The sequence below is a fragment of the Micropterus salmoides genome, unplaced genomic scaffold (assembly GCF_014851395.1).
Source record: "Micropterus salmoides isolate LMB-PRFRI ecotype aquatic unplaced genomic scaffold, ASM1485139v1 Ms_hic_scaffold_19, whole genome shotgun sequence".
NCBI classification, from domain to species: domain Eukaryota; kingdom Metazoa; phylum Chordata; class Actinopteri; order Centrarchiformes; family Centrarchidae; genus Micropterus; species Micropterus salmoides.
The window spans coordinates 12,149,006-12,176,191 of record NW_024041039.1 but is presented as its reverse complement, the minus strand read 5'-3'; the positions used below and the strand labels follow the sequence as shown (position 1 = coordinate 12,176,191).

Genomic DNA, 27,186 nt, shown 5'->3' with positions numbered 1-27,186 from the left:
ATGATTATTATGTGATTTACCAATAGTGTGGGTTCACTTGATGTTGATACATAGTAAACCTAAAGCTACTAATCTAAGCCTTTTTGTGTCCTTCATGCCATTAAGTGTCTTTTGGAAGGGTTACAGGCTTTCAACCAGCTCACAGATGCCACAAAACAAAGGCAAAGGATGCCATATTTGCTGAGAGGAACTGTTTTTGTGTTAATCAAATATGGCTTTGATAAAGTTGTTGTTGAAATTCTCTTTACTTCCCAACAGCAATAAATAAATCAAATGCACTGAGACATAAAAACATCTGTAAGCATCTGTAGTGTTGTATTGATCATGTTAGTTGTTTAAAAGGGACACACTTCACAATTTTGGATGATATCTAGCTCTACCGCTACAAGGGTAGAATGCACTTAGTGAAAGTACAATTGGACAAATGCATCTGCCAAAGGAATGCAATGTGGGCCTACTTGTTAATAAAATTTAGCCATTTAGCAATTGGATATTGTTGTACTGTAGGCTAACCTTCTCTGTCCTTCCCATGAAAAATGCTTCATGTAGGCCTATGCAAGGGCATCATTTTGTGTTGAAAAGTGGTGGGGACATAAAGGCTCATGCTGAAATATATGAGTGGCAGGCCTGGGGTTTCTCCCCAGAAGATTTTGAGCATTAAACACTTAATTTCCTGCATTCTGGAGACATTTTCTGCTCCAATTTATAGTGGAAATGTCTTTATATATATAAAGAGAAAGTTAGTTAACATTTCTTGGTGCAAGTAAGTTATCAGAATATTTTTTACAAATGCTTTCCAACAGTGATGGGGACAAAATCAGCCATTTCAAAATGTGGTGGGAAAATGTCGCCAGCATCCCCAGTTTAAATGACACCTATGGGCCTATGGCATATGTTTTGACATGAACTAATGTACTGTATACTGGGCAAAGTTCTCTGAATATAGCCTATTTAAAAGGATTCACCTCCTTGTTACTGTTAAGTAAACTATGTGTGTAGTCGTTGTGGGTTGACTGTTGGCCAAGCACAGAGCATCATGCAGTGAAGGCGATCACATAGTAGCCTATTTCATATGATATGACCTCCTCTGCTAGCCTAAGCTTAAAATAGCCTACCCTAAATCGCGCTTTGCTTAGTGTTACATGTAGTAGGCTATAAATCCTGATTTATAGGGCCATTTGATAAGAAGAGCTATTTATGTGTGTGACTGGTACAAAAACCACCATGGATAGGTGGTGGGTTTTGTGATGACACGCCCACATCCAAAGGTGAATCAACAGCGTGGGTGACTGAGGAATACCGGAAGGGAGGTGTCACACCGATACTTTATAAGCCGCTATCTTGCAGAAGTGATACCTTCCGAAACAAGGACACAGGAACTCTAGAGTTAGTGCATCCCGTTGGGTTGTGGTCTTCAGTCGCCAGCCAGGACGTTTTGAGTAAGTTACTGTCTGTTAAATATCAATAGTAGCCTAATGTTAAATCTAATTGGCCTCCTTCGCGTGTTTCTCCAATAAGCTTTAGAGACGTGAGGCCATGAACTGTAAAACGCGATTCATTCAGTATCCCCTCCCGCGTTTGGGACACTCAGTAACAAGATCATAGTAATAGTAGTGTTTATTTAAACGCTTAAAAGTTTCATTTTGTGATTGCTGCAATGTCCCAACCGCATCCATAGTCAATTCATGTTAATGTTAAGCTTTTGTGTTCTCTTTAAACGCTATTGTGGGAAATGAAGGGTGTATCAGTTTATAGTGGACTCGTTCTTTTATCATTTTGTTACCATTGAAATCTGTATCATTAAAAATACATCTAATACAGTACTACTAAGCCTACAGCTGATAAAACGGTTCCAATGAAAATATATTTGCTGAAAGTAACATAACTCAAAACTACAAAACTGGAAATCTGTTGGCAGCAATGTAGATGTTCATCTGGTCACAGTCTACTTACTGAAACCACTGTAATGCCAGATCAGGTTATTTCTCATAATGCTAAAGTGTACTCTCCTAATCTACACACATGGCCTAAGTAAAGAGGGTTTAATTTTATTTATTTTGAGAAGATCATCCATGTGTTATTTTAGACTTTGTCCCTCCATTAAAACAGTATTTGTTTTTTGTTTTTTTTACTCAAGCACACACTTGCGGATTTTTTTCATCCTGTAAAGATCACTCCGTGTGTATGTGACTTTACATTTACTCATTTGGCTGACGCTTTTATCCAGAACGACTTACATTTGAGTCTTACTTGTATCAAGAGTTGTGTGAAAAGACTTCAAAGAATTTGCTGTTTGTGAGAAAGGCAAATTATTCAAAGGGACAGCATCAGTAATTTGTGACTTGTTTTACTAGTCTGATGAGGTTCTCTCATTTCAAGAGGAAGAATGAGCAGTGTAAGATGATCAGCATTGTGATTGGGTCTTCGTGTCATTGGGCATCTGTGTATCAGAATCAGTTTTATTGCCAGGTATGTACACATACGAGGAATTTGACTCAGGATTGTTCATTGCTCACAATGTGCTTACTTATACAATAATACAATAATATATAATAATAAATTAAAAATCAGACACAAACTACAGAATAGACAACACTAATATACACACTCTGAACAAAACAATATAGACATATTGACAAATAGTGCAGTGATCTGAGTGCAAAGGATGCAAGAGTAAACTATTCTCAATATGTACATGTTGAAGGTGGATATGATATACAGGTACACATACATGCATACATGTACACAGTGTGATAGAGCATAGTGCAAAGGATGCTGGAAAAAATAGAGAAAAGACCTATGACCTGAGGTAGGTGTATTGGTATACAGTATATACAATATGACATAGTATGAACAGCACTGAAATAGAGAATGGTGAATAAATAAATAAGTGGAAGCCAGTAAACAGGTGGCTGATTAGAGACAGAGTTATTGCACAGGAATTGTTCCTGACACGTAGTCAGAAATCAGCTGTTCATCAGAGTGATGGCTTGTGGGAAGAAACTGCTTCTGTGTCTGTTGGTTTTGCTCTGTAGCGCATACCAGAGGGGAGGAGCTGGAACAGGTTGTGTCCGGGGTGAGATGGATCTGCAGTGATGTTTCCTGACTCTGGAAATGTAAGTCCTGAATGGAGGGCAGGTTGGCACCGATGATCTTTTCTGCAGTCCTGACTGTCCGTTGTAGTCTGTCTCTGTACTTTTTGGTGACAGATCCAAACCAGACAGTGATGGAGGTGCAGAGGACAGACTGGATGATGGCTGTGTTGAACTGGATCAGCACATCGATAGGGAGGTTGAGCTTCCTGAGCTGATGCAGGAAGTACATCCTCTGCTGGGCCTTCTTGATGATTGTGTCAGTGTTGGGCTCCCACTTCAGGTCCTGGGATATAGTGGAAACCAGAAACCTGAAGGATTCCACAGCAGACACAGGGCTGTTGAGTATAGTGATGGGGGGCAAAGTGGGGGGGCTCCTCCTGAAGTCCACGGTCATCTCCACAGTTTTGAGCGTGTTAAGCTCCAGGTTGTTCTGACTGCACCAGTGAGCCAGCTGATCAACCTTCCGTCTGTAGGCCGACTCATCACCGTCCCGGATGAGGCCGATGTTGCTCCAGTGATTTGTTGAAGATCTGAGTGAAGATGGGGGCCAGCTGGTCCGGACAGATTTTCAGGCACGATGGTGAGACACGTCAGGTCCAGGAGCCTTCCTGATCTTCTGCCTTTGGAAGAGGTGGCTCACGTCCTCTTCACAGATCTTGAGTGCAGGTGAGAGCTCAGAGGGGGAAGGTGACTGGTTGGAGTGGGGGAGAGGTGTGACTCTGGGCTTTTCAAACCTACAGTAGAAACCATTCAGATCGTCTGCCAGTCGTTGAGTACCAGCAGTGTTGGGGGATGGTCTCGTAGTTTGTGAGTGTCCGTAGGCTTCTTCACAACGACACAGGGTTCTTGGCTGCAAAGCTGTTATTTAGCTTTTCAGCACAGCACCTCTTTGCAGCTTTGACCTCTTTAGTCATTGTGTTCCTGCCCTGGTTGTACAAGACTCTGTCCCCACTTCTGAAGGCCTCTTCCTTGGTCTGACAAAGCTGCCTGAGTTTCGCTGTCAACCAGGGTTTATGGTTGTTGTCTGTGCGGAAGGTCTTAGTCGGCACACACGTCCTCACAAAAACTGATGTAAGATGTCAGTGTCAGTATATAGAGATGGTCACATAATAAAGTGAACGAGAGAGAGACAGGTCTGTTTGGAAATGATTACACATTTTCTTTTGGTGACATACATAAATGCTGTAAAGTAAGAATCCTTTTAAAAATAGCCACGTTAATAGATTATATTCATCAATTATCAAAATGCAAAATGAGTGAACTGAGTGAATATTTCGTGTGACCACCCTCAGAACAGCATAACTTCTTCTACACTTGCACATAGATTTTGAAGGAACTCAGCAAGTAGGTTGGCCCAAACATCTTGGAACTATCCACCGATGTCCTGTGGATTTATGCAGCCTCACTTGCTTCTCTCTTTTCATTTAATCCCAGACAGACTCGATTCTGAGATCAGGGCTCTTTGGTGGCCATACCATTCAAGGACTTCTTGTTCTTCTTTATGCTGAAGATAGTTCTTAATTAATTTCGCTGTAGTTTGGAGTTGTTGTCATGCTGCAGAATAAATTTAGGGCCAATCCGATGCAAACCCTGATGGTATTGACATGATGGTTATACAGTACATGAGTATCTGTACTTCTCAGCATCGAGGAGACTGCAACTATGGCGTCATGTTTTGCTCTCAACTGTGACAACAAAGTGTTTTAAATTTGCTACACCTCTGACCAGCTTCTCCATGGCAACGGCAGCTGAGGCTCATGGCTGTCATGAGTATTTAGACACGTTCAAATAATTAAAACTGGTGGCCAAAACATATGCAGCACGGTGCATCAGTGAGTAGCACTGTCATCCCAAAGCATTAAAATCTTGTTATGAATCTGCCATGTAGCCTGTTGAGCCTTTCTGAAGGGGTTTCCCCACCTGGTTTACTTTCAAGTTTTAGGTGAATTGGAAACTGTAAATTTCCGGTAGATTTGAGTGTGAATGTGTTTGCCAAGCCTAATTTGTCCTGTGATAGCCAGACACCAGTTAAGGATTTACCCTTGCCTTTTGCCCATCACATTTGTGAAAGGTTTCAATGTTCCAAGGAAATGTAAAATGTTAAAATGGTTAGCTTGATAAATGATTTATGTTCACGATTAAGATGGTTGATTTAGTTATTTGATTTGGTTGGATTAGTGGGGGAGGGGATTTCCAAATTATTAAATTTTACTAACTTAAATAATTTTAAATTCACCATTTTACTAAAAACAGCACTGTCCTTTACTGCATTATCTTGGACGGGTGTTAAATTCTAGGGTCTTTTGAGAATAATTATTCCTGTTTCCTGAAAAGTCAGAGGAGTTGTGGGACTTTTTTCAGCTCTCAGTAGTATGTTCATTATTCCTCACAGGCTGCATACAGCCCCAAGAAGGTATGCAAAAAAAACATATAAATGATAATAATAATAATAATAATAAATTTTATTTATAATGCACTTTACATTTCAGGGAAATCTCAAAGTGCTACAACAACAAGGGGTTAAAAACAGTTCCAGAAAATAGCAATCGCAATAAAACACCGTAACAAAAAATTTAAAACCATGACTGCTAAAAGGCCTTTTGAAATAAAAAAGTCTTTAGGCCCTTCTTAAAAACCTCCAGAGTTTGTGGGGCCCTTAGGGGCTCTGGGAGGGCATTCCAGAGCCGTGGGGCGACTGCCTGGAAGGCCCTGTCTCCCATGGTGGAGAGTTTAGTCCTTGGTTGGTGCAGGCAGTGGGTAGAGGTGGAGGAGCGGAGGTTTCTTAAGGTGGTGAGTGGGGTGAGGAGTTCACTGAGGTAGGCAGGGGCAGTTCCATGTATGCACTGGTGGGTAAGGAGACAGATTTTATATTGAATTCTGTATTGAATGGGCAGCCAGTGGAGGGATTTCAGGACTGGAGTGATATGGTCATATTTGCGCCTCCTCGTCAGGACCCGGGCAGCGCAGTTCTGAATATGCTGGAGCTTTTGCAGTCTCCTGCCAGGGATCCCGACGAGGAGGGCATTACAGTAGTCCAGCCTGGAGGAGATAAAGGCATGGATCAACTTCTCAGCATCTAGTTGTGAGAGGGAGGGGCGGAGTTTGGCGATGTTTTTGAGGTGGAGGAAAGAGACCTTACAGAGGTGACGGATGTGAGTGTCTGACTCCAAGGTTTGTAACAGAAGTAGACAGGGGAATGTGATGACCAAAAATGGATATACTGCTGAGGGAGGAGGACTGGGTTTGATGTGGAGTACCGATCAGGATGGCTTCGGTTTTGCTGCTATTTAGTTGAAGAAAGTTGTCAGCCATCCATGCCCTTATCTCCTCCAGGCAAACCTGAAGTGCAGATGGCAGAGTTGAGGGGAGTGTAGAGTCCATTTTTATGTATAGTTGTGTATCATCTGCGTAACAATGGAATGAAACTTTGTGTTTATGGACGATGTGACCGAGGGGTAGTAAGTAGATGGTAAAAAGGGTTGGACCAAGGACGGACCCTTGTGGCACTCCACAGCTGACTGTGTGGGGTGATGATTGGGACTGTCCTAGAGCCACATACTCCGTCCTGGCTGTGAGATAAGACTGGAACCAGCCTAGTGTAGTCCCAGAAAGTCCTACCATAAACTGGAGACGGTGAAGCAGGATGTTGTGATCCACTGTGTCAAAGGCGGCCGACAGGTCCAGTAGGAGGAGGAGAGATGGTAAGCCCTGGTCTGCAGTCATAAGTAGGTCATTTGTGACGCGGACCAGGGCTGTCTCCGTGCTGTGTGCTGCTCGAAAACCGGACTGAAATTTTTCATATATGTTATGGATGTGAAGGTGATTGTGGAGTTGGGCTGCAACAACTTTTTCCAGGACTTTGGACAAAAACGGCAGGTTTGAAATGGGTCTGTAATGAGCCAGGATGTCGGGGTCAAGTGATGGGGGCGGATAACTGCAGTTTTGAGAGCTGGAGGAACCTGACCGGATTTGAGTGACTGGTTGAGGATTGCTGTGATCAATGGACTTATGGCTGTAATATTGGATTTTAATAATGATGTGGGGAGAGGGTCCAGTGAGCATGTGGAGGATTTCATGCACCTTATGATCCTCTCCACCTCTGTCTGAGAAATGCCTGAGAAGAGAGAAAATGTCTTTAATGGGTTTGTGGGACTAATTTTGGAGGAGGGTGAAACTGTGGCAGAAAGGTTGGATCGGATTGAAGCTACCTTGTTGGTGAAAAAGTCCATGAACCTATTGCACTGGTCTATACTGGTGTCAAAATGTGCATATGTGGGAGGTTTGAGAAGAGAATTTATTGACGCAAACAGCTTTTTTGAATTTCCAGAGCACTCTGAGATTTTTTGAGAGAAATATTGAGACCTGGCTGTGGTGAGTGCTTTGCAGTATGATTTTTGGTGTTCACGGTAGGCCTGTTGATGTACATGTAGGCCACTGGAGGTGAATTTCCGTTCCAGGGCACGGCCAGCCGTTTTCATCCTCCGGAGCTCTGTTGTGTACCAAGGGGCTGACCTGGAAAAAGTAACTGTTTTCGTTTTGATTGGTGCATGTAAATCAAGAATATTGTAGAGGCTGGAATTATAGTGGTCAACAGAGCCATTAACTGATGCGAACTGTGTGACTAGTGAAATTTGCTGTATGTCTTGGTTGAAGAGGGTGGTGTCTATTGCTTTTAAATTTCTGAACCGGATTTGACGTTTTGTTTTATGGTAGGGACTTGCTAGGGGGCACTTCCAGGGAGATAACCTTATGATCAGACACGCCCAAGTCATAGACTCTCATGTTGGTGATAGGGGCGGTGTCTGTTATGACTAAGTCAAGAGTGTGGCCTTTTGTGTATGTGGGTACTGTGACATGTTGTGTGAGATGTAAGCAGTCCAGGAGTTCAAGGAACTCTGCAGCAGGGCGGTTTGTGGGGGAGTCAACATGAAGGTTGAAATCTCCCATAATGAGTGTATTATGGGTAATTGCACAGAAAGATGTGAGTAGATCTTGCAGCTCAGTGATGAATCCAGGGTGTGGTTTTGGGGGGCGATAGATGAGGAGTATTGTTATTACTTCTTTATGTGATCTGAGTTTGAATGGAAGACACTCAAATGTGGTCAGCTCTGGCAGTGGAAGGGGGGTGGCAATTAGGTCTTTGCGATGGATGACAGCAAGACCTCCACCCCGGCCGGTGGTTCTGGCCTTCTCTAGGTATGTGTATCCTGGGGGCAGGCTTCATTTAGTGCGAGATATGAATTTTGTTTGTGCCAAGTTTCAGTGAGGCACATCATGTCTATTTGTTTTTCAAGAATATGTTCAGATATTAAACCGGTTTTGTTTGTCAGTGACTGGGTATTGAAAAGGTCTATTTTTATTTCTGAGATGATCTTACATTTGGGAAGAGTGCGAAGAAGGCGGAAATCCACTCCACGTTTTCCATGTCTCCGGTGTTGCCCGTTCTGACGCAGCCTTTTATTGGTCCTTGTGTTTGTCGTGTTCTGATGACGTAATTGCCAGTGACGCGTTTGGTGAGCGCCGCGGAGATGCAGCCAGTGAGGGTGAGGTCCAGGTGGAGACGAGCTGATGGAGTCTCCGAGTTTTTCGAATCTGGACGGTCTGCATACAGGTTGGGGTCGACGGCGGTGGGGCCTGCTTTCCACTACGCGGATGTGATGTGATGGTCCGGGATGTCGCTGCAGCGAGGCTGGCGTGCGCGGTCTGTCCCAGGTAGACGCGCCGCTCCCGGGCTCCAATGGCTCCGTCCTGTTGACCGCCTCGTCTGTCCTGGATTCCGGTGACACCGCATCGCTCACAGGAGGAACACAAGGACGGAGATGAGATTGTTGTAGTGCAGTGTGAAATGAACAAGGTGAGAATACCTGTAAGTTGTCGATGATGCTCCTGTTGTTAGCAGTGGTGTTGACATGGTTTTCATCTGTTGGGCAGTTCAGTGGGCCTGGACATTGGTGGATGTCCCCGGATAGCAGGAGGCAGATTGCGATGATAAATGCGAGGGTTTGTTGTGGTTTAAGCGTAGTTTTGGTATGTGTTGAGAGACGGCCGAAGATGTGCGGATGAATGAACGTGGCAGCCAGGACGTGTTTTCCAAATCCAAAGTGCTTGTTTGCTTGCTTTATTATTAACAAGTGTGAGGATGACGGTCTCAAATCATAGGAATCTGTCAGTAATTGACCGGTGTCGGAAAAGGCAGAAAGACTCATGAGAAGTACATGTATGAAGAGAGCTGTAACTACCCCTGCTGTACCTGGCGCGGCCATCTTGCACTGTCTACCAAACACCAACACACACCCCCAGAGCAAATGATTTATGCTCTTGATTCTTAATTGTTTAGGCATGCTATAATACTTCTCAGATTTTATCAGATATTCTCCTCTGTATGGATTTTGGTGGCTGAACAGTCAAAGATGTAAGAGGGGATATGATTTTGGACATTATGGCGTGACAGCACCCATAGGTTTCTGAGCAATTGTGAAGCTCAGTGCAGATTGCTCTGGGCCAAATAAAGAGCTGTGTGAGATGCCCTCTACCTGTTAGTCAAATTGTTCATGACCTTAATTATTGTACCAGTCTGTAAACATGTTTATTTCTGCTGTGAAGTTGGACATTCAAACATGAGGGGTCTATAGTGATTGACCCACTTTTGGAGCCAGCCTCATGTGGTCATTTCATAAAGTACAGTTTTGGCACTTGGTTTCATTTTTCAGTCCTGAAGGTTGCTGCTCACCTACATGTGTCCTCTGTACACAGGTTTCTGAGTGAGGAATGATGCTATATATCAGAAGCCTTGTAGATCTAACGGGAAGAGCATTTGGCACATGTGATACAAATTTGCTTTCCAGTGTAGGTAATCTGGATTGGATTTGTTTCCCCTAATAGCCCCTTTAGGACTTGTGACCTAGAGGAACAAACAAACTGCAAATCTTACTACCATGAAAAGTTGAGGGATGTTGACATAGTCAGGGATGCAGGACTGTGGCTGTTGGATTGTTATGTGCCAAACAGAAGATCAGTTTTGTGACTGTTGATTTGAGGGATGGCTTCTACAACAGCAAGTGTTTACTAATATCTGTCACTTGAAAGTCCGTGTTTGCTTTACTTCCTTTTCTGTTAGCTTTGTTGCACCTAACAGGGTATACCTTTTTAATTTTTATTGCCACACAGAGTCCACTGACCTTGTAATACCCAGCAGAATAGCTCCGCCCACCTTTAACTGGAGCAGAGGTCTTATCAGCTAGTGCAGGTGTGCTGGGCTTTCAACAAAGGAAATTATTCCCTACATTGTATAAACAACATTTTTTTAGATTCAGTTCCCACCAGGAACATACCTTTTGTTGGGAGACTGTACTTGCATTTGATCACACATTTGCTCGTTTTCTAGCCTACAGTGGTTAGAAAAAGTCTACACATCCCTGTTAAAATGCCAGGTTCTTATGATGTAAAATAATGAGACAGAGAAATTATGTCAGACATTTTCCACCTTTAATGTGACCTATAATGTCAACAATTCAATTGAAAAACAAATTGAAATCTTTGAGGGGGGGAATGAAAAATAAAAACCCTCAAATAACCTGGTTGCATAAGTGTGCACACCGTTAGACTTAATACCTTTTTGATTTTTATTACAGCAGTCAGTCTTTTTGGGTAAGAGTCTATTAGCATGGCACACCTTGACGGGGCAATATTTGCCCACTCTTCTTTGCAAAAGCATTCCAAATCTGTCAGATTGCGAGGACATCACCTATGTACAGCCCTCTTCAGATCACCCCACAGATGTTCAATTGGATTCAGGTCTGGGCTCTGGCTGGGCCATTCCAAAACATTAATCTTCTTCTGGTGAAGCCATGCTTTTGTGGATTTGGATGTGTGCTTTGGGTCGTTGTCGTGCTGAAAGGTGAACTTCATCTTCAGCTTTCTAACCGACACCTGAAGGTTTTGTGCCAAAACTGCCTGGTATTTGGAACTGTTCATAATTCCCTCCACCCTGACTAAGGCCCCAGTTCCCGCTGAAGAAAAGCTGGGCCCAAAGCATGATGCTGCCACCACCATGCTTCACTGTGGGTTTGGTGTTCCTTGGGTGATGATGTGCAGTGTTGTTTTTGCGCCAAACATACAGGTGCTGGTCATATAATTAGAATATCATCAAAAAGTTGATTTATTTCAGTAATTCCATTCAAAAAGTGAAACCTGTATAATGTATACATTCATTCCAAACAGGCTGATATATTTCAAGTGTTCATTCCTTTTAATTTTGATGATTATAACTGACAACTAATGAAAACCCCCAAATCAGGATCTCAGAAAATTAGAATATTGTGAAAAGGTTCAATATTGAAGACACCTGGTGCCACACTCTAATCAGCTAATTAACTCTAAACACCTGCAAAGACCTTTAAATGGCCTCTCAGTCTAGTTCTGTAGGCTACATAATCATGGGGAAGACTGCTGACTTGACGGCTGTCCAAAAGACGACCATTGACACCTTGAACAAGGAGGGCAAGACACAAAAGGTCATTGCTAAAGAGGCTGGCTGTTCACAGAGCTCTGTGTCCAAGCACATTAATAGAGAGGCGAAGGGAAGGAAAAGATGTGCTAGAAAAACGTGTACAAGCAATAGGGATAACCGCACCCTGGAGAGGATTGTGAAACAAAACCCATTCAAAAATGTAGGGGAGATTCACAAAGAGTGGACTGCAGCTGGAGTCAGTGCTTCAAGAAACCACCACGCACAGACGTATGCAAGACATGGGTTTCAGCTGCGCATTCCTTGTGTCAAGCCACTTGTCAGAAGTGTCTCACCTAGGCTAAAGACAAAAAGGACTAGACTGCTGCTGAGTGGTCCAAAGTTATGTTCTCTGATGAAAGTAAATTTTGCATTTCCTTTGGAAATCAAGGTCCCAGAGTCTGGAGGAAGAGAGGAGAGGTACAGAATCCACATTGCTTGAAGTCCGGAGTAAAGTTTCCACAGTCAGTGATGGTTTGGGGTGCCATGTCATCTGCTGGTGTTGGTCCACTGTGTTTTCTGAGAAAATCATCACAATTAAATGAAATAAACATCTGAAATATCAGTCTGTTTGAAATGAATGAATATAATGTCAAAGTTTCACTTTTTGAATGGAATTACTGAAATAAATCAACTTTTTGATGATCTCTAATTGTATGACCAGCACCTGTACCTTTTGGAATTATGGCCAAAAAGTTCTACCTTGGTTTCATCAGACCATAACACATTTTCCCACATGCTTTTGGGGGACTTGATGTTTGTTTTTGCAAACTTCAGCCGTGCTTGGATGTTTTTCTTTGTAAGAAAAGGCTTCCATCTTGCCACCCTACCCCATAGCCCATTCATATGAAGAATACGGGAGATAGTTGGCACATGTACAGTACTTGCCAGAAATTCCTGCAGTTCATTTAATGTTGCTGTAGGCCACTTGGAAGCCTCCCTGACCAGTTTTCTTTTCATCAATTTTGGAGGGACGTCCAGTTCTTGGTTAAGTCACAGATGTGCCATATTTTGTCCACTTGATGATGACTGTCTTCACTGTGTTCCATGGTATATGTAATGCTTTGGAAATTCTTTTGTACCTGTCTCCTGACTTGCATCTTTCAACAATGAGATCTCTCTGATGCTTTGAAAGCTCTCTGCGGACCATGGGTTTTGCTCGGAGATGCAACTAAGAAAATATCAGGAAAATCCTACTAGAACAGCTGAACTTTATTTGTGATTAATCAGAGTCACTTTAAATGGTGGCAGGTGTGTAATGACTTCTAGTTAACCTGAGTTTGAATGTGATTGGTTAATTCTGAACACATCCCCAGTTATAAGAGGGTGTGCACACTTATGCAACCAGGTTATTGTAAGGTTTTTATTTTTCATTTTTCCCCCTCAAAGATTTCAGTTTGTTTATCTATAGAATTGTTCACATTAAAGGTGGAAAAAGTTCTGACATTATTTATCTCATTATTTTACATCATAAGAACCTGGCATTTTAACAGGGGTGTGTAGACTTTTTCTATCCACTGTACCTATCTTAGTGTGAGAGAGAGAGAGAGATCAACAACTGCATGACATATTTGTTTTTTAGTGAATAGTCTCTACAAACAGTGGATGGATTGCCATGAAATTTGGAACACACATTCATGTTCTTCTCAGGATGAAATGTAGTTAACTTTTGGTCATCCCCTAACTCTTCATCTAGCACCATTAACGGGCAGGAATGTTCAGGAATGTCCAATAGTTTGTTTTATTACAAATACCTGCAAAAATTATGACATTCCCATCAGCTTCAGCTATACTTGGTTTTTAGTTCTAATTTGCAAATACTAAAATGGTGAACATAATAGACATTATACCAGTTCAACATCAGCATGCTAGCATTTTCACTGTGAGCATGTTTACATATAGTTCAGTGCACCGCTGTGTGCTGAATATTATGTTTCTTTTAATGTGGCTTTACCTTCTTTGTTTGTGCACGGCAATTGTGATTGGGGGGGGTTACACACAGTAGTGTAGAGTTTAAAAAACCACATCTGCAGGAGCAGTCCTGAACAGTCCCATCTCAAGCCACACCCGATCCCACATAGAAAGCACAACACAGGGACAATACACCCTGGTGGCTGTAGGAGGAGGAGCGAAGGTCTATCAGCCTTGGAAACACAGGGACATGGAAGCAGTGGTGACCAAACTGCCACCACTAAAAAAAGGAGGACAAAGATGGATCATCGAATGTGAGAAATGCACAGCAGGAGACCAGCTCTGTTTGGGAGACATATAAGCACTCATAAGACGCATGGAAGGAAATATTTGAGTCCGTGAACTGGATGGAATAGCCAGATGCACCACTGAAGCAGATGACCTTTCAACAGGTACAGAAATGTCTACTGGGAGGCAGTAAGAGATAAATTCCCTACCCTAAGATCCCTTACTGGATTGGACAGCCTTAAAAAGGAGGAACTGCATGTCTTTCTGAGAAGGTGTGAGGATGAATGGTTAGAAAGTACTGGTGAACGCTATGATCACTCCACCTCCAATCTCATGCTGTGCAGAGACCGTGATAAAGACCCTCCCATTAGCAGTCCAAGCCAAATTGAATGACACTGCGGGACTCAACATCATGGATGAAGAACACTGGCGACTCCAACTGACTCATCACTGCAGCAGATATAACAAAACAGAGGATGAACATGATGAAGAGTTAAAGGCCCTCAACAAAAGACTGCTGAAGATGCAAGTAGCAGAAAAAGACGACCTTATAAACAAAGCAAAGACAAATAAACCCGAAAAACAAATGATAATGGGATAATTTGCAGGAGAAATACAAGACGCGGTTGAACAGGCCAAAGCTGCCGCAATGGAAAAAGCTAACAGTAGAAACCACACCTTCACCCACGTGGCCACCATGGCCAACAACACAACCAGTTCATCCGCAACCATACCCCATGCAATACCAGAAACCACCATCAACAGGACAGTATAAGCCCAGGACAACAGGATTCACTGGCTGTTACACCTGTGGACAGCTAGAACACTGGTCCAGAGATTTGTCCTTTCGAAGGTCTACACGCACGAGTGCGTTATGGCCTAGAGAGAGGAAGAGAATCCTCAAATGGAAGAGGACCACCAAACACAGGAAAGAGGAAGAGGGGAGGAACATGTCACCCAACTACTCCCCAGATGCCAATGACTACCCAGGAAGAGGAACAATTGGAGGTATAGCAGGAGCTAATTGGCACCACCTTACACATCGTACACCCACCCAAGCCCCCTCCCAATCAATAGAGGAAGTTAGAACTGATTTGGCCACGCTGTGAACAAAAATAGATTTTTGATTGGCATTATGAATTAGGATTATACACAGCAGATCCAGAAAATTTGACTCTGGTAGTTTAAGAAAACTCAATCAATCATTTACCTCACCTACCTTACTTCACATTTACCTCCATTTGTTTTGAATCACAGTTTCACCAGTAAAACAAAAATGGAATTCAAGGAAGGGAATAAATTCAGGCATGTAGAGTTTTGTGGGATAAAAGGAACAAAATCCATATTTAGCCATAATCATTTCTCTAGTTTTAACAATAATCCTAGTCTCATCTCCTGAGAACAGGTCACCCACAGCCCCCATTCAGCCCATTAGTACTGCATGCATAACAAACCCACCAGCAACAGTACAGATTTCTTTTTGGAGAATCAAAGGATTTAGAAGATCCAGGAGGATTGCTCAACTCATGCTAACAAGGGAGTCAGATAGTGAGGTCAGAGAAGAGGAAGATGATTTCTTTGCTTAAATCATGATTTGATTTTACAACTTCCATTTTGTTAAAATGTCTTCATTTTCTGGGGTCATATTTTGATGTGTATTTTTTTGTTTGTTTTGTTTTTCAATGACATAATTATAGTTATGCTAAGTCTAATAGTGATTTCACACCAATAAATGGTGTGAGAGGAGAGATTTGTAAAGTTTAAAATTTTACAACAAAGTTTTTACCAAGTGTATTTCAGTTTTTCTTCAAATGTAAAACTGCGGGGTTTTAGGCCAGACAATTGCATTAGAATGTTAATTAAACCATTGTCTAGCTCCTATTTGTAATGTGAAGGAAACTGACACCTTTTCTTTAGTGCCAGAAGGATTGTTTTGTTTAACTGTTTCGCAGACATCTAAAATGAGGTGTTGATTGTTTTGTAGACAAGCCCTGTTCTCTGTGATTAGTTTAGAGCAAAAGACTGTTTACTCCTGTAGATTGAAGGGGTTGTCACGTCTAGGATCGGCGCTCTTTTGTTCAACCAAAAGCAACGTAGAACAATAAGGTACACCCTTCCTAATTGGGTGACGAAGAAGAAGAACCAAACAAAGAGTGGCTATGGACCTAAGACATTTGGAGGAAAAAGGACCCGCCCACATACCTGGAAGATATTAACAATTCCTTTTGTGAGAATCGGGACTGTAAGCTGTGGATCTGGGAGGAGAAGCAGCTTTTCAGTCCTCTGCTGGAGGGGGCTTTAGCTCAGTCTGTTAGGACTTGACTAGAATCTGTGAATCTTTACAGAGAAGCTTCTTCAGTCCACTGCAGTGTTTTTTGTTTCTTCTGTAATGCCATTGTTTATTCACCAATTTTGCAATTAAATCTTTTATTAATTTTCAATAGGACCAAGTCTCTCATTTCTCAAAATCTGAAAACGCAACAGTAGCTCCGCTTTGATCTTGAGAAGCTGCAAAGCTGCAATCTCTATTTATTGAACTTACACTGTAAATTTCTCTCTTGCTCGTTCACTTGCACTTGCGTGCCTGTCATTCACTGGTCTTGTGCAGAGTTTTACGTGCATTACTGCTGCCGTTAACTACATGCACGTCGCGGTTCCTCCACTACCACTGCACACATACACGCCACGCACTTCAAAAACATTTATTGAAAGTTTTATTCTTTTTACATGTTTATTTACACCATTAAACATTGAAATGTATATTGTAATAGGCTGTATATTAACTTATTGGGCGAAAACTGGTAGTTCTATCTAAAATCAGATGTTGAGCACCCCCATTTCACCAAAATGAAATGATCTTTGTTTCCGCTGCCATGCTTCGACTGTAAGATTGACAGTTGAATCAGACTATTCGGGGGTCAGCCCTACCTTTTTGGCCTACATCTTACGCTACTTAGTCTAAACATGAGAATCAGTCTTAACAACACAAAATATGTCAACATAGAACGTAAACTCTTGTTGACTCACATGAAGTGTCTCAATGGTTGCTACGGCGCTGTCACTAACCCTCTGTAAATCTCAACAGTTTTTCCTAAAATTGATTGTGATTGATCTTGAGTTCAGACTTGCTGAGTCTTTTCTCTAAAGTGTGCTGCCTCTTTCTTTCAAGTAAATCGAATAAACTGGTAACTCTGTATATGACAGAAAATTAGTGTGTACATGACTGAACAAAATGAGACCAAATCAACATCTGAATCAAGAATACAGGTGGTGGTGAAACATCACTCACAAAGAAAAGGTTAAGAAAGGTTGCCTTTGAAGTTGCACATCTCAAGTCAGGACTAAACTAATATTTGAAGTAAAGTCTTTCTCACATTCACACCTACTCAAGATGTTTCAGTAATGACACGGTGCAGCTGTAGCTATCAATACATTTGCTTTGCTCCCCAAATGTTTAACCTCTCTAAAAATGATTTTCTAATTTTGCCTCAGGTTGGGAATCTATCTCGTATGTGGCTGGATGGACAAGGCAAACCCATTCAGAGGGAAGGTCCTTTTCCTCTTCATTGCTACCTCTATCCTCATCTTCTTCATCACTGGGAGAACACCCAGGACATACAGGTCCATCCCAAGGCCACGTGGGCCTCTGAACACTTGCCCCTCCCGGGTCTCTGAGCAGACCATCACCCCCCTCAACAACACCAAGCACTTACTGGTGTCAGCCTACATGGACCAGAGAGTGAATGGCTTCGATATACGCATCATTGGCATATTTAGGAGAGACTCCATCCAGCCCCTTTACTGTTTTTTCTGCTGTGCTGGCCAGTTGTCAACTACAACTCCAACAACAATTTTACAACATACAGACAACTTTGGCTTCCCCTTCGTGACTACAGATGTCATGTGTCAGATTCCTCAAAACTGCAACGCTACACATGTCACTCTTCTGACTCAGCCAGATAAAGTGAGGGAGTTTAACCAGATTTGGCTTCCTATTAGAAACCAGAAGACCAATGAGAAACAGGAGAAAAACTTGCAGTTCAACTTCACAGTCTGCATCTCCAACCTGTTTGGAGACTACAACAATGTGCTTCAGTTTGCACAGACACTGGAGATGTACAGGTCAGCACAGCAACAACACCACAAACCACAAAGTCACTGAGCTGAGTCAATTAGCATCCATCCATTGCATTAAATAGGTGTTACTGTTGCTGCTGAGCAGGGCTTTTATACTTAAAAAAAAAAAAAAAAAGAAAAAAAAGAAAAGTCAAATGTGACGCATAACGCAATTTATTTGAATTAATTTCAAACAACCCATATAGCATGCAAAGTCATTACCGTTTGTATATTATGTTTTTTAAAGGGACTTCCCTGCTGCTGAGTAATGAATGATAAGATGTTTTGTTGTTTGTGGCTTAACATTTACATTGGTATCTACTGTAACCTGATTTTACTTGTTATGAGTCCACCCAATTCAAAGTCCACTGTCTTCTGATTGGCCAAGACCTGAAGCATGTTACCAGGCTGTTGTTGTTGCTGGGCAGAACAGGCTGACTGAGCCGTTGATTTCTTTTAAATACGTTAACCTCGTTTTTTTTTTAAGCTTTGGCCATGTTTAACATGAACATCCCACATTGTAACATTGTAGATAAGTCATAAAATGTGGAAAAGCATAATAGGTCTCCTTTAAAGGTTCAGTGTGTAAGTGTTAGTGGCATCTAGTGGTGAGGGTTGCAAATTGCAACCAGTGCTTATGGTGCTTTTCCATTACCAGTACCAGCTCAACTCGACTCGACTCAGTTTGGCCGTGCTCCATTTTCCATTGCAGAGATAATGTAGGTGGTCGTCATAGTGACACCGCACACAACTGCCACGACGTATTGTTGAAGATAGATATATACTTTATTTATCCTGAGGGAAATTCAAGCATCCAGTAGCATACGAAATATACATATATTAAACATACATTAAACCTATATTAAAATAAAATAAAAATAACTTAACACAGTAGCCACAGTAAACAGTGCAAAACAGTAAACAGTACAGATGGAGGTAGAAATTGTTCTTTTTTCTATTGTCCTCCCTGCCATGACTAGGAGCTGTTGTACAGTTTAATGGCCAGGGGGATGAAAGAGTTTTTAAGTCTGTTGGTGGAGCTGGGCTGCAGCAATCTGCTACTGAACACACTCCTCTGCCCGATGAAGGTGTTGTGCAGAGGGTGGTGGGCATTGTCCAGTATGGACAGCAGTTTGTCCAGGGTCCTTCTTTCTGCCACTATCACCAGAGATTCCAGCTCTGAGCCCACCACTGAGCCAGCTCTCCTCACCAGTCTGTCCAGTTGGCCACCACAGACTGGTAAAACGTCTGCAGCAGTTTTTTGCAGATGTTGAGGGACCCCAGCCTTCTCAAGAAGTACAGACAGCTCTGCCCTGTCCTGTGGAGAGTGTATCTGTGTTATACTGGAAGTCAGATGTGTACAAGGTGAAGAGGACGGGAGAGAGCATGGTCCCCTGTGGTGCTCCGGTGCTGCTGACCACAGTGTCTGACATGTAGCCTTTCAGTCTGACGTACTGTGGTCTCTCTGTGAGAAGTCCGTAATCCATGTCACCAAGAGTGGGTCCACCCTCATCTCTGTCAGCTTGTCTCTCAGCAGGAGCGGCCGGATGGTGTTGAAGGCACTGGAGAAATCAAAAAACACCATTTTCACAGCACCGCTCTCCTTGTACAGATGTGAGTAGGCCCTGTGGAGCAGATAGAGGATGGCATCCTCCACCTCCTTGTATCCAAACTGCAGTGGATCTTGTGCATGGTGAACCTGGGACCCTCCCCAGCTGTAGGTTCAGGTTGAAGACATGCTGGAGTGGCTCCCCCAGTTCAGCGAAACAGGCTTTAAGCATCCTTGGACACACTCTGCCCGGGACCGCTGCTTTCCTTGGACAGAGCCTCCTCAGCTCTCTGCTCACCTGATCCTTGGTGATGGTGGTGGGTAGGGGTGTTGGAATGTCCAAGTGTGTGGAGGGTGGGAGTGGTCTGCAGTCTGAAGCTTGATTTATACTCCTGTGCGTAGGATTTATACTTGTGTGTCCGTGAATAAACGAGTTGTCCACCGCGATGTTGTCCGTAAAACGTAATTGTATCCATAGAATATATAAAGTTTTACATAGCTAGTGTTACATAGAGTTAAAGTAAAAAAAAGAAAAAGAAAACATGCTTAAAGTATTAAAAACAACACGACACATACGGATTTACTGGATCAGCATCACACAATGCGACACACACACCAGCGACCCACACAGCTTTCTCTTGATTTAAGTTAAAACGTTACAACCTTACTCAGAATGTAAAGATAGATGAGCGGTATGAAAACCTTCCAGCTGTGTTTAACTCTGCCGTTGTTGCTGCAGTGGTCTGTGTGACGGTGGGAGCAAAGGGCTCTATGAGCGGGCGGCTGGCCGGCCTCCAGAGCTCCTCCCGCGGGTTGGCACAGGCTTCCCCCCACCGCCACTTACGGAGCTCCAAAAACTTTCAAGCACATTTTTGTTCTGCTATCACTTTTCGTAAAACTGTCACTATTTGAAATCAGTTGATTTCTCACCTCAAAACTTCTCAGAAGTGGATTTAGTGATGAAATTAAATAAGAAAACTGTAAAATATAATAGTTTTTATTGATTGCGCGCACAATGATGATGCAGTGAATAGTGACGATTCTTTCTGACCAATCAGTAGTCTGCTGTTTTCTCACGTCACATTTTAGTATTGCCTCAGCTTACTTGAAACTCAGACGGAGGTGATACAAAAAAAGTACCTGGAAGCAGGTACAGGTACAACTTTTTATCACATGGGGGGTGGGGCGTTACACACGGTAACTCTGCTTTAATCTTGAGAAGCTGCAGTGCTGCAGTCTCTATTTATTAGTCAGTGTAACTTACACTGTGCATTTCCAGCTAAACAGGCTTTTTGTTGTGCTGAGTTTTGCATGCTTTGCAACTTTTTTCTTGACATGTCAGAACACAGATATGTAAAAGCAATTTTGAATGTGCTAAAAGTTTTGAACTGAGCAGAAACAGAGGAACTATTAAAGTGCATAATTTATAACTGAATTAAAATGAAATAATTTATCATTGAGGTACCAAGTGGTCGACAGTTTAAGTAAGTAAGAGTAAATATTGGACTTGCTACTATGGACTGTTACTCCTCATTAGCTAGATGTGAAATGGGGGGGGTGCGCGCGCAGCACAAACAAAAATTAGCTCTATTTATCTATATTTTATTGAGATGTACTGCTGGCAGAATCTCATAGATGTATATCTCAAATCCTGAGCATATAAACACAAAATTAACTACATGGCTAGATACTACTAGAGCTAAATGAGAAAATGTGTTGTGGGTAAACCAATCATGTGACCTTTGCCTCTCTTTTCACCAGGCTGTTGGGTGTGAACAGGGTGGTGATCTATAACACCAGCTGCGGCCCAGAACTTGACCGCCTGTTGCAGACCTACAGCCAAGAGGGCTTCGTGGAGATGGTTCCTTGGCCCATCGACCGGAATCTGAATCCATCTCGTGGCTGGCTCTTCTCAGAGAGCGGTGGGGATGTGCACTACTTTGGCCAGCTGACCACGCTTAATGAATGCATTTACAGATCCATGGACCGGTCCCGCTACGTCATGCTGAACGACATAGATGAGATTATAATGCCCTACCAACACAACGACCTGATGTCTTTGATGAACTCGCTCCAACAGCAGCAGCCAAATGTAGGGTATTTTTGCCGTGCTTTTGAGAAATACAGATATTACATCAATATCCAAACTGTAGGACCATAATTGATATTCATATTTATATTCACTTTCCATTTTTCATTCTGTAGACAGGGGTGTTCAAGATTGAGAACCATATCTTCCCCAAGATTCATTTTGAGCCAAGTGGGAGGTTTCACCTGCCTCAGTGGAACGGGGTGCCAGGAATTAATATTCTGGAGCACGTCTACAGGGAGGACCCCAACAGAAATATATACCACCCATACAAGATGATAGTTCAGCCAAGGTAAGCTGAATTTGTCTGACTAAAAGTTAATCACTCCGGACCCACACTCAGTGCATTGGTTGAGTAAATAATATTATATCCAATATATAACATTTGGCTCTCTTTGTAAAATACTATATTATCCATCCATCCATCCATCGTCAACCACCTATCCTGTGTACAGGGTTGCGCGGGGGGGCGGGGCTGGAGCCAATCCTAGCTGACATTAGGCGCAAGGCAGGGTACACCCTGGACAGGTCGCCAGTCCATTGCAGAACATGTATTATATAACAATATACTATATTATATATTAAAATATATTATTTAATGTGAACAAAACACGCCCGCTGCCCCCAAAGGACAGAATGAAAATCACAAACAGTTTTGCTACTATTTGCCTAACCAAACGCTGAACTAAGCTAACCCCTAGTCCTAACAAGGTTTATTTTGCGCCTTTTTTTCACCCCAAAATCCAATGAACTGAAGAAGCAACCAGCTTATTGGGAACCCCCACAGAAACCATGGACGTGCCCCGAGACAACCGCTACTCACCAGTTTCACACTACACTACAAAATCAACAAAACTCAAAGGAGTAATGCCGCTATAAGTTAAAACTTATAAACCAGGGTTGTAATCCTTACCTTGCTTTGGACATAATAAGACTTGCACACAAAAAGAAAGCTACAAAAACCACTGATGCCTCTCCATCGCCAGGTGCACTGATTAAGTGACCTTATTGTTACTAAAAGGAAATCCAATAAATAATTATTCCTCTAGGACATCTTTTATTAAAACTAACGACAAACACAATAGATTGACAAATCACTACTTGTTTGGGCAAGCCTCTATTTTGTGTTGACTGTCTTGGCAAATGAAGGTAGAGACATTTTCACTGAACTCATTTATGTCTCATCACAGGATGGTGGAGCAGACTTCAGTGCATGAAGTGCTCAAGGCTTTCGGACAACAGTACAAGGTTCCACTAGACGTTTGTCGGATCATTCACGTCCGCGTGGCTCTGCAGGGGGGGTTAACACTGGAGCAGCTCAATGTGGACAAACGACTGTGGGACTTCAGCAATCAACTGATTCCCAATGTGGACAGAGAACTGAAGAGGGCTGGGCTGCTAAGCTCAGAGGGGCAGAGCTGATGGACAAACAGTCCGACTATGGATGTACACCCTCGCCAGTGGGGACATTTAATAACATCCTGGTTAAATCTGGGCATGGGATCTGAGTGGTGGTTTTGGTTGTAATTTGTTTTCTGAAATGCTGTCTTCTACACTGATTTTAAATGCTGCTCAATATATGAAGAATTCTAAACTTTTGAAGAACTGTAGATTCACTGCGTGCTATGAGTGTGACTAACTGGTCGTAACCAATTGCACCACCCCTCCAACTGAATAATTTTGAGTCTGGACCAAAATGGTGGACCGACAGACTGACACTGTCATCCCCTGAGCCATGCCGCATGCTCTGCTTAAAAAACCCTAATCAATACTGGATATAGTGGAAAACATTGTAAAAGCTTTTGTGCAGTCAAACTGTATTTTCTCACTAATGAACTGACAAGAAGAGGGTTAAGGTTACACGAGGGCAGTTTGTGGTCATGTCAGTAACTTAATCAAATGTACACTGGCAAGCTATTCTTCTTCATTTGAAGGGCCTGAAAGTTGTTATGCAATTATGTGCCACTAAGTGTAGAATTTTTGTGTAATTGAAGTATCCTGAATTATTCTGATAGCATGATGGCTTTTTGTTTTAGAAAATTAGTGGGGTTTATGTGTGTTTCACCTCCATTCCAACTCGGAAGATTATTTTTGTGCAGCAATTACTTTTTTTGTGTGTCTCTGTTCAGTCACTGCTGTCACATGGACTCTCCAGGGTGTTTGGGCTAAAACAGTCTTAGGGTGACCAAATAAAAATTGAAAGTTTCTTGAAGAACCCAAGTGATAAGATAGTGAGGGGTATGCTTTTGATTAAAGGGATGTTCATATGTTTATTTTTCTATTTATTAGCGAAATCCATTCTCTGCATTTAACCCATCCCTCAAGGGGGCAGTGGACAGGAAACCCATGAGAACATGCAAACTCCACACAAAAAGGTTGGGAAGATAGGGGTTTGAACCCACAACCTTCTTACTATGAGGCCACAGTGCTATCCAGCTGCATTAAGAACACATGTATGACCTGACCTTATTTTTTCAAATAACCTGTTTACCTTTTAAAATATAATTACACAATTACATGTTTTGACACTGATTTTTCTTCATGTTGAAGGATCTGAACTTCTAGAAATGAGTAAAAGGTTCTGAACTGTAGAGATCGTTACCTTTACTGAACTCTGCAGCAGGTCACAGTGACATTAATAATACAATTTCCTATTTCTAATCGGTAATTGTATTATATTATCATTGATCTTTTGTTACATGCCAAATATGTGTCAAAAAAACTTTGTAGTTTTTATGTCAAAATCCCAGTTAAATGTGATTTTGGGGTGACTAGCTAACCCCACTAATCATGTAAAGCTGCTTTGTCATGTAAATGCTTCACCCAGGAGTGAACCAGAATTTAAAAGTTAATTGATTAAAGCAGGGTTTTCGGTTTTCTCAAAATGTTCTTTAGCTTCCGCCCACCGTTAGAGATGGAAGTCACAAAATTATGCCTTAGTTAACATCTACCTTTAAGTTTGTCAAAGAATCACATGCAGTTCTTAAGCTTTTGTACTGATGATTGTACGGGCCAATCCAAGCAGTAGATGTGCTACAGTTGTGAGTCATGTAACATCTCTTCCGCCAATGGGAAATATTTGGTTCTTAAGCTGCTCCACACTCCATTACGTTCACCAGCTTGTTGCTAACTTTTTCTGTATGCCATTTGGTGATGAGCAGGTGCAGTGCACAGTGGGTTTCTCGTTAGCCATTTTACTGAAAACAGCTGTGAGTGTTGTTAAGGCCGCCACTGGCTGCCTTTAGAGTAGTTGTGTTTTGGAGTTCTCTGAGCTGTATGCAAATCCCCACGGCAAGCACCTGTCGAGGATTGGTTCCCCTGGACCTGGAACCACCCACTTCCTGGTTGCTGTTTGCTGGCGTCTGATTGGTGTGGCTGAGGATCCTACCGAACCTGCCAACCAGAACTCACCAATCAACTCCAGCTGGCCTACAAATAGTTTGTGTTCCTGCAGTTCGAGGGGACTGTGAGCCAGTGATCAGTTTGCCTTGTTGTTGGTTGTGTACCCCTGTGAATGTCTTGAGTGTTTAAATCTGATCTGTTTGTCGGTTGCCGGCTTAGGTGACTCTTGTCAGTAAAAACCTTTGTGAACTAGAGTGTGAGTGGCACCCTTTAAGGGGGAAAATTGTTTGTTTGGTTACACTACATTCCTGTACAGCATGTAGGTACTGACCTCCTTTTGTTAAGTGTTTTTTTTGTCAGTACCTACATAGCCTCCTTTTGTTGTGTTTTTTTTGGAGACAACTCATTTAATTAAACTTCGACTCAACCTGAATTCAGTTGTCCTTACCACCTTAATTTAACCCAAATACCTTGTTACTGCCCTACCCTAACGAGCTGGGTTGTAACAGTGTGTATATTATAAAAATGGTGTACCTAAAGGAAGTGTAACTGATATTTTCAGGCTGGGAAGAATCAGGAACACCTTTTGAATTCTTATCAATCATGTATTGGGTTACATGTGTCCTAATAAGTGTGGAGACCAAACCAGCGCCCTTGGATTCAGACGACTCAGGGGAGTTTCTGTTTACTTTCTGCTAAATGGGGGAGGTATCAATGGCTTACAATCAACTTGAGGCATATTGTTGTTAATTTGTTTGCTTTTTGTGAACATTGAAGTATATTTAAAAATAATGCATATTTTTTACTTCCTGGTTCATAAATTGCTGGCGCATTGTGAACTAATAAAAAACTCTTGTTTCAAGTAAATCATTTCCTTGTATAGAATGAAAACCTGTTTCACACTGATACCTTCAAACATTAGTTGAGACATTGTGCAGACACAAAAAAGTGAAATGCCTGAGGAGTTTCAACAGCTTCCTTATTTTTCATTAAACATTGACCTAAAGCTCACACCACTGCAAACTGCACGAACCACCCTACCTCTAGGAACACACTTAACAATCCGTCTTTCTTTGTTGTTTGTTTTTTCACTGTCAGAAATGTTTCCTTTACAGAAAGTGGAGTTGACTACTTTTGTAGGAACAAGTTTCCCAAGCACTTACACATTGCATGCAGATAATGGATTTTTTCCACAGCTCAGTATTGATTACATGACCAGACATCAGTGAGGCAGACAGCAGAATAGTGTTGCTCATTCCCAGTCACTCAATCTCTTAACACTCTTCCTCATGTATTACATGCCAGAGGTGGAACACTACGCTGACTGAGGGAGAGCACTACTTGAGCTTAACTTGAGTAATACCCAGTCACGCCCCTTTATACTTCTGCTCCCCAGAAGGTTGTACTTTGTACTTTAAATGACAGCTACATAGCTAGACTTAGCTATATAGCTAAGACTTATATAGCTTGATTTTCAGAGAAAATGTGAGTTCACAACGTTGTTATGGATTACAAAACCCAACACTATATATACACATTGCACCTGATACTATATCTTATATAATGAACTATAGTATGTTAATAATGAATTTCTATATTATTCTGGTATACACTACTTACAAATATACAAGACCTTCTATCACAACACCGTAACTTTACCTTTAATTGCTCTTGTATAGTTTATATTTTTACTTCTATTCTTATTCTAGTTTTATTATTTACTATTTATCTGCACCACCCAAATTTCCCCTCTGGGTATCAAAAAAGGTTTATCCTAAGTAACCTTAAGTTATTACCACTGTGTCAACAGTATAATGCTACTTACACATGAATCACCTCCTTTGACCAAGCTATTCTGGAGCCCTTCTTTCCAACGTCAATTTCATGGTTTCCTTCTATGTTTTTTGCCCTGTGGAACTAAACAGTATTTCAGCTGACAAGAGCAGTATCAAGGAAATTACTTAGCTGTTGGTCCCATCTGAGTATTTTTTAAACCTTTTTTTGATTAAAAAAGAAAATCTATTTGTTGTGCATATCCCATAAAGTATAAAAGTAGCAAAGGAGACATATTTGAAGCATATTTGAAGAGTTAATTTACAGAAACAGATTCTTAACCTTAAATTATATAACCCAACAGCAGTTTGATTCATAGTCCCACGGAGTGCACAATAAAAAATTGATAAAAATGGCTGAACCGTCAGAGGTTGAGTTGAATTGTGGTTAATGTATACGCCAGGTTTGGACTTAAGAAAGGTTTTCGAACTGTCCATCATGAGTCTGACAATGTTAC

General features: G+C 41.9%; 1 protein-coding gene across 1 annotated transcript; it reads left to right on the top strand.

The window, feature by feature from the left end:
• Positions 1-1,298: 1,298 nt before the first annotated feature.
• LOC119910132 lies at positions 1,299-25,363 on the top strand. The gene is made up of 5 exons (XM_038728544.1): positions 1,299-1,439; positions 17,293-17,922; positions 21,227-21,557; positions 21,671-21,846; positions 22,745-25,363. The coding sequence occupies exons 2-5, from the start codon at positions 17,321-17,323 to the stop codon at positions 22,974-22,976; spliced, it is 1,341 nt and encodes a 446-aa protein (XP_038584472.1). The 5' UTR covers positions 1,299-1,439; positions 17,293-17,320; the 3' UTR covers positions 22,977-25,363.
• The last annotated feature ends 1,823 nt before the right edge of the window (positions 25,364-27,186 follow it).